Source organism: Camponotus vicinus, unplaced genomic scaffold (genome assembly GCF_025532165.1).
Source record: "Camponotus vicinus isolate PSW18456_S1 unplaced genomic scaffold, iyCamVici1.0 SCAF_7, whole genome shotgun sequence".
Taxonomy (NCBI): Eukaryota; Metazoa; Arthropoda; class Insecta; order Hymenoptera; family Formicidae; genus Camponotus; species Camponotus vicinus.
Genome location: NW_028141979.1, coordinates 10,080,772 through 10,094,696, shown reverse-complemented (window position 1 = coordinate 10,094,696; position 13,925 = coordinate 10,080,772). Strand labels below are relative to the sequence as shown.

At 28.8% G+C, this 13,925-nt stretch overlaps 2 protein-coding genes across 2 annotated transcripts; both read left to right on the top strand.

Annotated features, from left to right (window-relative positions):
- Nucleotides 1-238: 238 nt before the first annotated feature.
- LOC145975039 (glutamyl aminopeptidase-like) lies at nt 239-1,373 on the top strand. The gene is made up of 2 exons (XM_083105178.1): nt 239-780; nt 893-1,373. The coding sequence occupies exons 1-2, from the start codon at nt 239-241 to the stop codon at nt 1,371-1,373; spliced, it is 1,023 nt and encodes a 340-aa protein (XP_082961304.1).
- A 1,380-nt stretch (nt 1,374-2,753) lies between these two features.
- Nucleotides 2,754-3,242, top strand: LOC145975038 (histone-lysine N-methyltransferase SETMAR-like). The gene has a single exon (XM_083105177.1). It carries the CDS (start codon nt 2,754-2,756, stop codon nt 3,240-3,242), a length of 489 nt encoding a protein of 162 aa, XP_082961303.1.
- The last annotated feature ends 10,683 nt before the right edge of the window (nt 3,243-13,925 follow it).

The window sequence follows — 13,925 nt, the reverse complement described above, 5'->3', positions numbered from 1 at the left end:
CTAAATACATGCTTCATGTCTCCTAATATTCAAATCCGAAAAAAATATTTCATATGTCGTTTTAATAATTTGTATATTTATCTTTTCTAATCATTCCTTTATTTATTAAACTTCATTATTTTAATTTCTTTTTAAATTAATCGTATCTTCTTATGAAGTGTTTTGTAAATTCTCTTGAACGTTCTTTCACACAAAAATCGATTTTATTGCATACTCTTTGCAAATACTTTTTTTCTTAATGAAGAAACGTTTTTTTATAGATATCCGAGTGAAATTCAACATGACATTCTTAAAACTATTATTAACTATTAGTATAATATATCTTGCCATGATGGCAATAGCGAGTCATGTGGATGATGAAGAATCAAAAATCAAAGGAATCGATGAAGAATCGAAAATCGTGCGCAGTGTATTAAATAGCAAATCAAGCAATATATCAGATTACATACTTCCGATACATTATAACATACAATTAATGTTACACAATAATTATCTCCATAGCGAATGCATAATCACTTTAAATTTTTCTTATGCAAAACAATACATAAGTTTTTTTGCACCGGATTCAGCGAGGATAATAGTATCGACATTAACGAAAATTAATGGTACGGTTTATGAAACAAACTCAAGAAATTTTATTAAAAACAATATTGTCGTGCTCGATTTCGGTGATATCTTGTTGCGTGGAATGTACTATCTGTATATAGAGTATGAAATCTCAATTAATATCGTAAGGGAATCTTTCGGAATTCCGTACATAAACAAAGATGAAGAAATAGAGTAAGTAGAAGAATATATGAAATATCAAAAACAAATTGTACATTTGTGCATTCTACGCTTACAATTATCTAAAATTATTCATTATTTAATGTTTATCATTAAAATACGCCAGGTTGTTAATCGCAACAGGTATCCAAGCGAAAAAACAGCAAATATTTCCATATTGGGATAAGCCAGAATTAGGAAGTACTTTTGTTATTCTCATACTGCATCATTCAAAATACAAAGCTTTGTCAAATATGCCGACAGAAACTACTATATTTATATCCGACATTATGATGTGGACATATTTTCACAAGACGCCTTTGATCTCCATAGATAGTGTAGCATTTCTAGTATCGGGTTTTCATCAGATCATCCTCTCGGCTGAAACAATTCGTTCATCTATATGGTTCAGACCACAATCGGAACCGCATGTAGAATTTGCGAAAACTGTTATTTCTTCCGCTTGTGTATACATTCGTAATTGGAATATTTTGAGGACAGGACTTGCGCGGACCTCTGTTTCATTTGAGAGCAAAGTGGATCATGTCGTAATCCCGGATTTACAAAATGATATGGAACAGACTTTGTGTTTCATTTTTTATCGGTAATATATATAGTTAAAAATATAGGTATATTTTAAAATTAATTACATATTATATTGTAATCCATTTACATAAGAAATTATATTAATATCCAAAATTTTTCATACACATTAGTATTTATAATTATTTTTAGAGAAGCAGATATCACTTATAATGAAGAATTAGATCCTGTCGCATACAAAACGATAATTGCGCGCTTAATTGCACGTGGGATAGTAAAAAATATATTAGAAATCTGTTCAGACCAACTTACTTATGGCCTCAAACATGTTTAAACGAAGGATTTAATATATTTTATCAAGCATACATTATCGATAAGGTTATTTTATTACTAACGCTATTTGAATACGCAGTCAAATGATTAATAGTTTAGCAATATAAATAATTGTAAAATATTTGTGCAAATATTCTGTTTTATTTCTTAAATGTAAGAAATTATAAGATTCCAAGTATCTAAAGTTTCTAGAAATCCGGTGAAAGAAATTTAATAAGAACTAAATATGAATATGTTTTTGTATGAAAATTATCGCAGAAAAATTTGCACACACAAACACACATACAAACTTTATTCTTAACAATAGCATATAATAAGCTAATTTTGATATGTACCAAAAACTTTTTCTTTTTGATTATTTATGATAAGTTATGATTATATCGAATTGATTTTAGGCTCTGCCAAATTCCCGAATGATGGATTTGTTTGTAGTTCAAGTTCAACATGAATTACTCTATCTAAATACTTATGTTGTTATAAATTCTACTTTAGAATATAATATAAGCTATCCTGAAAATTATATACAGTCTTCTCTTTCTCATATCAAAAGTATGCGTATAACACTGCATAATTAAACAATTAAGTAATTATAAATTTCTAATGTTAATTTCATAGAAAATGAGAAAAGTCATTTATAAACAAAAGACCCTGTACGATTCTTATGGAAATTGAATTTTGAAGTTTGGTGAAATTTGCAGAAACTCTGGAAATAAATAGTTTGTGGCAAATCAAAAGTCACATTAACCGCGATATTGTTTGATAGAGCCATTTCGTCGCTACAAGCGTTCAAATGTCGAAATAAATAATGTATTATTAAGTAGAATCACACACAGTTGATTACTTTTATTAATACATAGATATTATATTTACGTGGAAAATATGTATATAAATGTATATATAGGGTGTCCATAAACTTCCCATATACTATCAGGTTGTCGGAAAAGTCATGACGCATTTTGGCAAATAGATGGCGCTAGTTCATTTTTAAGGTACTAGAGTCATTCGCATCTATGTTATTGCTATGTCATTTGACAGATGACAGTTCTAGCTTCATTCCAAAAAAAAAATTGAGCGATTTGGTTGAGTTTTAATAATTTTACAACAAGGATAAGATGGAAGACCAAACTGTGCATTTTCGCCATATTTTATTGTATTACTTCCGTAAAGGGAAGAACGCGCGTCAGGCGTGTGCAAAATTGCGTCAGGTTTACGGTGACAATGCTCTACAAGAACGTCAGTGCCAACGATGGTTCACAAAATTTCGTGCTGGTGATTTTGACCTCAACGACACTCCTCGGTCAGGGAGGCCCACCGAGGTTGATGACGACAAAATCAAGGCATTAATCGAGTCAAACCAACGTTACACGACACGAGAGATTGCAGAAATATTGAAAATCCATCATTCGACCGTTCACGACCACCTGAAGAAACTGGGATTCGTAAACAGGCTCGATGTTTGGGTTCCTCATGAACTCAAAGAAGTTCATCTGACGGCGCGTTTGGTTCCTACCAAGGAACCAAACAATCAATTCGGATGTGTACTGTCGGCAATTGAACAGTTTGAACGAATCCATCATCCAGAAACGTCCAGAGCTCGTTAATCGTAAGGGAGTGGTGTTTCATCACGACAACGCGAGACCACACACAAGTTTGATCACCCGTCAAAAATTGTTGGAGCTTGGATGGGATGTGTTGCCACATCCACCATACTCGCCTGACCTTGCGCCGTCAGACTTCCACTTGTTTCGTGCTCTTCAAAACTCCTTGCGTGGTATAACGTTCAATTCCGATGAGGCCGTAAATCAGCACCTTGTTCAGTTTTTCGCCGATAAAGACAGGTCCTTTTATAAACGAGGAATTATGAAACTTACTGAAAGATGGCAAAAGGTTATCGAACAAAACGGGCAATATATCATTGATTGATCTTTGTACTTTATATAAATAAATGACTTTGAAACACATAGAAAAAATGCGTCATGACTTTTCCGACAACCTGATATATTTCAGAAACGGTTCAAAAATTACGAAAAATCATGAAACAGGTGTTTAATTATTTTGAGAGGCTAGTCTTTTAAAGCAATTAGGGAAGTTGTATCCCTCTTCCATTCGAAGGGGGAGACTTAGGGGAAACTTATATAATAACTATACTTTCAACTAATTATATTTTATCAAATATCAAATGGCATGTTATGGCGACGACAGCGGCGATGCTGCTACACACACATTTTTTCCATGTAAATAAATTAGTAAAATGTATTAATATAAATGATCAACTGTGTATGACATTCTAATATATTATTTATTTTATTTAGTATATTATTTACTTTTCCTTAATAGTATTGAAATAACATCTTATTTCGATATTTGAATACTTGTAGTGACGAAACCACATCATCAACCTTATCACATTTATTTTGACATTTTTTAAATTTTTTTTGTGTTTTCACGTAAACTATTTATTTTCAAAATTCAGCAAATTCAATCAAAATTCAAATTTCATCGAAATTCAATTTCCGTAGAAAGTACCGTGCAAGGCCCTTCATTTGTTAAATTTAATATATTTTTTCATAATATTTGCAATAACGTAATAATATCTAACTTTAAAATTAAATTTTTATATAATTTTTGGATAATTTTATAATGTGTAATTTTTTTTAAATTATAACTATACATATTTATCTAAGATTTCAAAAAATCATATTAAAATATAAAATTAACTGATTCCTTATAATTGTCTAATTTATTATTATTAACAAATTTTTAATCATTCACTATTTATCTGTTATTAGAAATTTTTTCGTTGAATTGTATTTATCAATCTTTTATAGCTGCTTACTTAGATTTAATTACACAAACTTTGGGTGTGATATATTTAATTTTAATAATTACATATATATTCACAAACCTTTATTGCGCATTGCAGTAAAGACATTTTAAATATACTAAATTCTTTCTCTTTCAAACATTATAGGATCCATTATATGGCGCATGTTAATACGAACATTACCACTTCATATATTTTCAAAGGGATTCATGAAATATTTGGGTAATCAGTAAGTATAATGTATTGTAATGTAATAATATACATCATAGAGGAAAAGGAAAGAAAATCAAAGTATAAAATAGATTTAATAATACATTTCCAGTTTTTTAATATTTAAAAGACATACATATTTAAAAGCTTAAATTTATACTGCTATTTTATATTTATGAATTTTTGTTAAGATTGAATTTCAACTTTTTTCTTAATAAATATATAGTAGATATTCCTATTTTCTAAATAACAAATAATTTAAATTGAATGTTTTGGAGAATGTAGTTTTACAAACATAGAATATAAACACTCTAAAATCTTTGTAATATAAAAATTAATTTATTATTTATTCAGTCACGACGAATGCTATCATAATTATTAATAAATATATATTAATATATATTAAATAAAAATATATACATGAAATATAAATAAAATATTTTTATTAAAAATATATACTAAAAAATATTCATTACATATATGTATATATGTTTTTATTATTTCTGTATATGATATAAAAATAATATATAAATATTTTTTTTATTATGGCGTTCAAAAATCGTACTCTATTTTGAGAAAGATGAATGGATTATTTTCAACTTACAACAAGCTGGTAAATATTGAATAAAAAATTTATATCTTTATTGTTTATTTATATATACAGGGTGTTCGGAAATTCAATCGCCAAATTTTCAGAGATTGTCGGGGGCACCATAAGAATCATTTTTTGCAAATGAACCTGGGGTCGCAAACGTGTCATTACATCGCTACGACATACGGAGTGTTCGAAAGAGTCGGGACCTCGAAATATCACAAAAAATAGAAGTTTTACAAAATATTGTTTCAAACAAAAGTTGGAGGGTGTAAAAAGGTCTATTTACTGGTGCCATGTGTTTGACCTTGGATGGCGTCGCCAAAGTCACGACAAGGCCACTTTGAATTTTTGAAATGGAATCCTCCACTTTTTATTGCATATTCTTGTAGCCCTTCTCGAGACCTTTTCAAAGCACTAATTTTACCAACTTTAAGTAAGCCGTTTCGAAGTTATCGAGCTTTTCATGGTAAGATGTCTCGCCAACGAAGGCAAGACATCCAAACACAAATTCGATTCCCAGATTGGAAGATGATCTAGCCAACCATGGCAAGAACGGTGATGGATCCAGCCGATGAAGGCAAGATCGGTGGCTGATCCAGCCGATGAAGACAAGAAAAAAAAACAAAAAAAAACAAACAATTTTTTGTAAAACTTCTATTTTTTGTGATATTTCGAGGTCTCGACTCTTTCGAACACTCCGTATGCCGTAGCGATGTAATGACACGTTTCCGACCCCAGGTTCATTTGCAAAAAATGATTCTTATGGTGTCCCCGACAATCTCTGAAAATTTGTCGATTGAATTTCCAAACACCCTGTATATAAACACAGGGTGTTAATGAATATCTGTTACAAACTTGTAGGGTATGCAGAGGGTTTAAACTAAATCAACTTTTAATAAGGAACTCATTTCCGAAAACACATCGTTTGCGAGCTGCAGACAGGAACTGTTGTTATGTTCAGTAATAAGAATAATTCTCATAATAACTTTATTTGGTTACATTACACTACAAAAATGTTTAGCAACGTCAAAACAGATGACTACAATAATAGCTCATAATGACGACCACCAACTTCGATGCAAGCATTGCACCTGCGAAGCATGGTACACTCTTTCCAAAATGTTGGACGTCATTTGGATTTCTCGTTGTCATTATGAGCAATTATTGTAGCCATTTGTTTTGACATTGCTAAACATTTTTGACGTGTAATGTAAATAAATAAAGATATTATGAGAATTATTCCTAATACTAATCTCCCTAATACCAACAGTTCCAGTCTGTATCTCGCAAACGGTGTGTTTCCAGACATAAGTCCGTTATTAAAAGTTAGTCTTTGAACCCTTTACATACCCTAGAAGTTTGTAACAGGTATTCATATACATATATTTACATATATATATATATATATATATATATATATATATATAATATATTATATATATCATATATGATATCTATTTTAATTAAAATAATCATAAGATGTATTAAAACTCATATATATAATATAAGATATAACAAAAGATATTGCAACAATATTGAAATTTTAACAATATATTTGAAATTTTCATTTCTTGCTGTAATATGTAGAATTGCTGATACAGCCTTCATGTTACATAATAAGAACGGAAGATGCAAACATCTCTAATTATAATAATATATTTAATTTCGTAATATTTTTAACATCACGAAATATGTATATAATTAATATATATCATTTTAAAGTATTTAATAATCAACAAAAGTAACTTATTTTATAACAGGATACTATCGCGTCAATTATGATATTGCGAATTGGCGAAAAATTGCACAATACTTAAATTCTCAAAAATATAGTAACATACATGTTCTCAATCGAGCGCAAATCATCAATGATGCGTTTCATTTTGCGATAGAGAAGAAACTTGAATTCTCCGTATTTTGGGAACTCGCTTCTTATTTGGCACAGGAAAGAGATTATATAGCATGGTATCCTATGCTCAAAGCATTTGAATTTTTGTCAAACATCTTTCCATTTTTAAATTTTTATCCTGAACTTAAGGTATATATATATATATATATATAGATTGATACAAAAAAAAAATATATATACACTACCGCTCAAAAGTATTTGCCCACTGTAAATTTTATCGAAAATTTTAAAACAAAAGTCTCTATTGTGACTTTATCAATATTTATTGTTTATGTACATATATAACATCCTTATCGATAGCTATTATGTTGAATAAGATTTGATATTTACCGATAATTAACCACGAAACTAAAGATAGCGCCTATGATTCATTTCTTGGAATTAATGTACTTATGTTTTACCCGCGACAGGCACTTGATTATTTCGATCTTCTTTTATTTGGTAGCTTGGCATACAGAAGTAAGACGTATAATACAACTTTGCTTTAGTTATCTGCTCACTTGACTAAAAATCATAACTGTCTAAAATACTCTCTTTTTATAAAGACTTTTTTTCCCTCAATTTATCAAAATGGGCAAAACAAAGGAATTATCGGGCTTCATATGGCTGGAAAGAGCAATCGTCAAATCGCAAAAGATTTGAAGATATCAAGGCGAACTGTTGACTACAATGTGAAGAAATTCACTACTCAAGGCAAAGTTACCAATAATCCTCGCCAAGGCAGACCAAGAATAACGAATTCAAGGGATGATTTAAATATTATAATAAAAAGCAAACGTAATAGACGCCTTACCGCTCCTGAAATAACAGCACAAATCAATGAGAGACGCAATAAACCTATTAGTTTATCCACTGTAAAAAGACGACTTTTAGATGCAGGCCTTAAAGGATGTTTAACTGTATCAAAACCGCTATTGAAGACTGCAAATAAGAAGAAAAGACTTAATTGGGCTCAACAACACAAAGATTGGACAATTGAAGACTGGAACAAGGTTCTTTGGAGTGATGAATCCAAATTTGAAATTTTTGGGACTAAGAGACGTGTCTTCGTTCGCCGATATTCTAATGAGAGGGTAGCTGACGGCTGCACAGTGGCTTCTGTCAAACACGGTGGAGGTTCTGTCATGGTATGGGGATGTTTTAGTGAATCTGCAGTGGGTGACTTGATTAAAATAGAGGGAATTCTCCGAAAAGAAGGATACAAAAAGATCATAGAAGAAAATGTTGTTCCTTCTGGCACTCGGTTAATTGGAACAAACTTTATTTTTCAACATGATAATGACCCCAAACACACATCGAAACTGTGTAAAACATTTTTAGAACATTTGAAAAGGCAACACGTTTTAAAAGTTATGGAATGGCCCCCGCAATCACCTGATCTTAATCCGATCGAGTTATTGTGGGATGAACTGGATAGACAGGTGCGAAAATCTTGTCCTACATCCCGAGAGGACTTGTGGAGAATTCTACAAGAAGAGTGGCAGCAAATATCCAGAGAAACGCTAGAAAAATTAATAAGAAGATTGCCAAGACTTTGTGAAGCCGTAATCAAAAATAAAGGCGGGCATATAGATGAATCAAAAGTTTAATGTATAAGTGTTTTGTTAAATGTATAAGTTAAGTTAAGTGTACAATTTGTACTTGCAATTCTAGTTTATTATATATGAATACTTTTCATAAGATTATTACATTGTTTTATTTATTCCTAGCCATTAGAGCACAAGTATCTTAGGTGGGCAAATACTTTTGAGCGGTAGTGTATATATAGATTGAAACAAAAAAAATTAAATAATAAAGTATAATTAATTTTTTTGTTCAACTCACTACATATATCTATTTTTAAAAGAATTCATTATTATGATATGAAATCGTTGTATTATAAAATAGATAATTGATGTAATGGATAATTTCTTTATAAAAAAATGTTATTATATACATATATATATATATATATATATATATATATATATATATAATAACATTTTTTTATAAAGAAATTATCCACTACATCAATTATCTATTTTATAATACTACGATTTCATATCATAATAATGAATTCTTTTAAAAATAGATATATGTAGTGAGTTAAACAAAAAAAATTAACTATACATTATTATATAATTTCTTTTGTGCCAAAATTCAGAAATTAAAATTCAAAAGGCGCTTATGTTACATATTTGTTATATATTTTTTTTTATATTTAATACAATCAAAAATTTTGAATATTTCATCAAGTTATTTTTCTATAATAATAATACATTAGTATTTACATGATAATTGTTGATCAATTGTGTAATTAATATTTAATTAGTTTTAGGAAATTATAGAACACAGTATATAACACAATTATCTTTCTTATATTAATTTTCTTTCGTAGTATTCGAATGTTTATGATGTTAAAAATATACAAATATTTTGCAGAGAAATTGATTTATATAATATTAAGATAATATTTTTACATTATATAACACATAATAATTTAATATGTATAATAAAATCCACTTGTAAATGCTTGTTTTATATAAAGGAAATTGATATTTAAAGTTTAAAATACTTAAAATCTATATTTGATACGCCACAGATTTAAATTAAGAAAATAATAATTAAGAAAATAAAAATTATATATCAACATCAATCGATACATCAATATGCACAGACTAAAATATATGTACAAAGTGTCTCGTAAAGCTTGATCGCGCGTGCCTCGACTCTTGTTTTTTCATTGCTATGCGACATTCGCCGCTGGCACACTTATCGCGCATATCCTACGATATAGTCTCGCGAAACGCACGCTTATTCACATTTTTAATTAATATTTTATTAATTATTACGAAAATTGTAGAATGGTAAAGAATCTTTCTGTTCAGTTTATTGCGTTCTATCCACTCACGAACGTTAGCACAATTTTATGAAATACTTTATATATCGATATGTGTGTTAAAGATTCATTAAATGATATAAAATCCATACCTATTTAGATGATAAAATATATACACAATTATTCACACACAAATAAGAAATTGGTTAATCTACTTATTATGATATTGATGCTACGAAGTCACATAAATATTAGAGAAATATGAAAGAAAATTATTTAGTAAAAACGTTTATGCGCGTACATTATATCTGTTCTTGTAAATAATGAATTAACTAAATATAATGATAGTTATTAAATTTTAGGGAGTGCTAAGGTTTGATTTTATGCAGAAGTTTAGATCTAATTATTGGAATCTGTATGACGAAAGTCACATCAGCGATCATGCTAAATGCTTAAAACAAGAACTCGCAAAGTGGGAGTGTATTATAAATGAAAATCCTTGCGAAGAAAAGTCTAAGCGTCATTTGAAATGGCATCTAGCAAATCCTAAAGAAAACAAGTACTTCTTTTCATAATATTTTATTCTTTTTCTAGGATTATTTTTTTATATTCTGCATATGTTTGAGAAATTAGTTATCACTTATATCAAAAAATTATTTATAAAATTCTAAAGAAACTATTAACACAATTTCGATTAGAAGATTTTTATTTCTTTTCTGGACCGTCTTCTGTAGACTTTTGCCTGGATGGAAGAGGTGGACATATTGTAATGGTTTGAAAACGGCAGATCGTGATACATGGAATAAAGTTTTTAATGATTACATGAAAGGAAATGATAAAATATTATAGAATGTTTGGCTTATAGTAAAAATTCTAAAATTATAATCCATTATTTAGAATCAAAAATATCAGATATTTTATTTAAATCTTGGCATAATGTATCTTATATTGAAGTTGCATCGATAGAGCGAGCTTATGCCTCAACTGCTAATATTTTCCTTTCTGTTCTTGAGAGGAATACTAAGTACATGCTTACAAGTTTATTAAGTAATTACGAAACAATGAGACACAGGTAACGATATCATTTAATAAAGATATACTACACATAGATGTGAAGATTTTATTGTACGAATTAGTTATAATATTGTTTTATTCTTGATAGGAGAGTCAATAAGATTGCGACATTAATTGTTATAATTAACAGTACGTATTCTAAGGAACAGTTGGATGAGGTAAATTTTAAATAAATTAGATTTCTATATTTTATATAGTATTTTTCTGTAGTTCTGTTCATAATGATACTCTGTATTTGTGACAGTGCAATTATTAAATAGAAAATCATTTATTGATAATAATTATTAAAATAATCCATTTTAGATAAAGGAATTTGTAAAAAAAGAGCTCAAAAGTTCAATCATTTCAATTACCGATGTTGAACAGAAGATGGAAACACGCTGGTCGGAGATCGAAAAACAGATAAATTATTTTCGATCTTTATTTGACAATTGAATAACGAAATCTTTAAGATTTTAACTGTTTAGAAATTAAAAATACAGCATAAATGATTGTAATAATATTTATAAATGTATATACTTAATTATTCACTAATGTCATATAAAGATTAATAATTGTTTAATTGTATTTTTTCAATATAATATTAATTGTACAATATAATATTAAAAATATTGTATTGTATAATATTGTATGAAAATATTATATTATATTACAATATAATTCATATTATAAATATTATATATATTTTTAATATTATATTATATTACATATTATGTTATATTACTTTTCTGTGTTACAAATTTAATGCATAGATATCGATTATATATTTACGCGTGTTTATTTTACACAGATATGTACATATACAGGATGTTTCCAGTATCTCGGTACAAAGTAAAACCATAAGTAGATCTCGCTAAACTGGACTAAAAAATCCTATATCATTTTGCAAATAACCACGTAAAACTTCGAGATATAAATTACAAAATATTTAGTTACAATGGGACGACCTTTCTCCCGGCGCGATTCTAGTCTCGCGTATTGGCCGATCGTTTTTAATTAATGGTTTTACTTTATTGCGAGATACTGGAAACACCCTGTATATATTTTAATCATATACTACAATATTAATTATATAGAAAACTTGAAAAGTTCTCTATATAAACTCTAAAAGACGCTTCTTTTTTAAATAGAAAAAATTTCACAGACAATATGAAAGTTTTTTATAGTATTGTTTTATTAGCAGCTCTATTGCATAGTAATAAGATCAGATAAATACATTTAAACTCTAGTGTGCATTTTTTTTTATCTCAGAATATATTAAAATATTGAAATATAAAAAAGTAAAAATGATTTAATTTCTTTTTCTAGCCCCTTTGCCCTCGCTCTTCCTTTTTCACTGGTTTCTGTATTGTAATAAATTAATAATCACGAATATGTTCCCATCCGAATCGTCATCCGTAACAACTGTATTATTGTGCATTATATTCGGATTAAATTTTGCGGTAATACAAAAACATATGCAAATTGTCACGTTGAACACGTTAAATTATTTATTTATATTGCGCACTAATATATTAATCATATTATAATCGTTGCAAATCTATTCTTAAATATATTTAAGTTGAACTTATTTAACTTGTAAAAAATGCATAAAAATATGTTGATCAAAATGGAAACAGAATTAAAGAATTAAAATCTCGAATTTGAAAAAATATGTAATCTTATAAAGCTATCACATTATATAAATATGTTATTGAAGAAATGTCAATAGTGATCGATCTAAAAATGGTAACAAAAATATCTCGCGATATTTATTACTTGAAGAAAAATAGTTTACACTTGTATCGCGCTTATATTGTAGTTACATTTTCCGTAATGCGGAAATCTCAGGCAAATCTCTCGAGGCTGCTTGACCGAATCATCAATACTCGAGTATCAATTTCCCATTTGCACTAATATCGACGATATACTCTGCTATCAGTATTTGAGTTCACGAAGCCAAATCCTCGCGGATAATCCTAATCGTCGAAACGATGCAACGTTTTATCTGCTAATCCCGCACTGGACGCCTACGACGATCGAATCAGATTGACGTCGTTTAAGATTTATATCTGGCCATGAAAGAGATTTTTATCGGATCGCGAGAAAGAGGGAGAGGCGAGCTCGGAGGAGTATATATTGTGTATGGTATGTGAGAGTGTGTATAATATATTATAGCCAATAATTATACACACGTATATTAATACATAAAAAGATTGTATTCATTATTATTATTTATATATAATTAAAGTCAATGCAATAGTCTATTTATTATAGCTAATATTCAAGCGATACTGCTACTGTTTTCGAAGACTTAAGGGAAAACATACACCCAGATGGGTCAGAAAAAACGATTTTTCAATTTCTGCATTTTCTTATACAGGATTTACCAAAAGTGTGGAAACCCCTTAATATTTCGAAAAATACGCATTTTAAAAAAAAATGTTTCATACAAAAGTTATAGGATTTTATGTGGCGCATTACGCAGCAACATTATCATGACCTCAAATAGCGTTGTCAAGGTTATGTGAAGGTCACCTCCAACTTTTTAAATGGGACACCCTATATGCTTTTGCATATTCTTGTAGCTTATCTCGAGAGCTTTCCAAAACACTATAATTAAGTTAGTTTTCATTAAGTACTTTCCGAGTTATAAGGATTGAAATCATTTCTTAATTTTACATAAACCATAAAATATCTAGCAAGGTATTCATTTTCCGATTATCTTACCTTAATACTTTTATGTACAAAATAATGAGAGGAATCAATTGGTGTAAAGAAAAAACATAGTTATTTTTAAGAAAAAATATGTAATTTGCAATTAACAATTACATTTTTTTTTTTAAAAACAACTATGGTTTTTCTTTACACCAAT

Bases quoted from the DNA above. Each gene is read 5' to 3' on its own strand.
- LOC145975038 (XM_083105177.1), top strand. From the start codon at position 2,754: ATGGAAGACCAAACTGTGCATTTTCGCCATATTTTATTGTATTACTTC.
- LOC145975039 (XM_083105178.1), top strand. From the start codon at position 239: ATGAAGAAACGTTTTTTTATAGATATCCGAGTGAAATTCAACATGACA. The intron at 781-892 runs GTAAGTAGAAGA...AAAATACGCCAG, and splicing joins AACAAAGATGAAGAAATAGA to GTTGTTAATCGCAACAGGTA.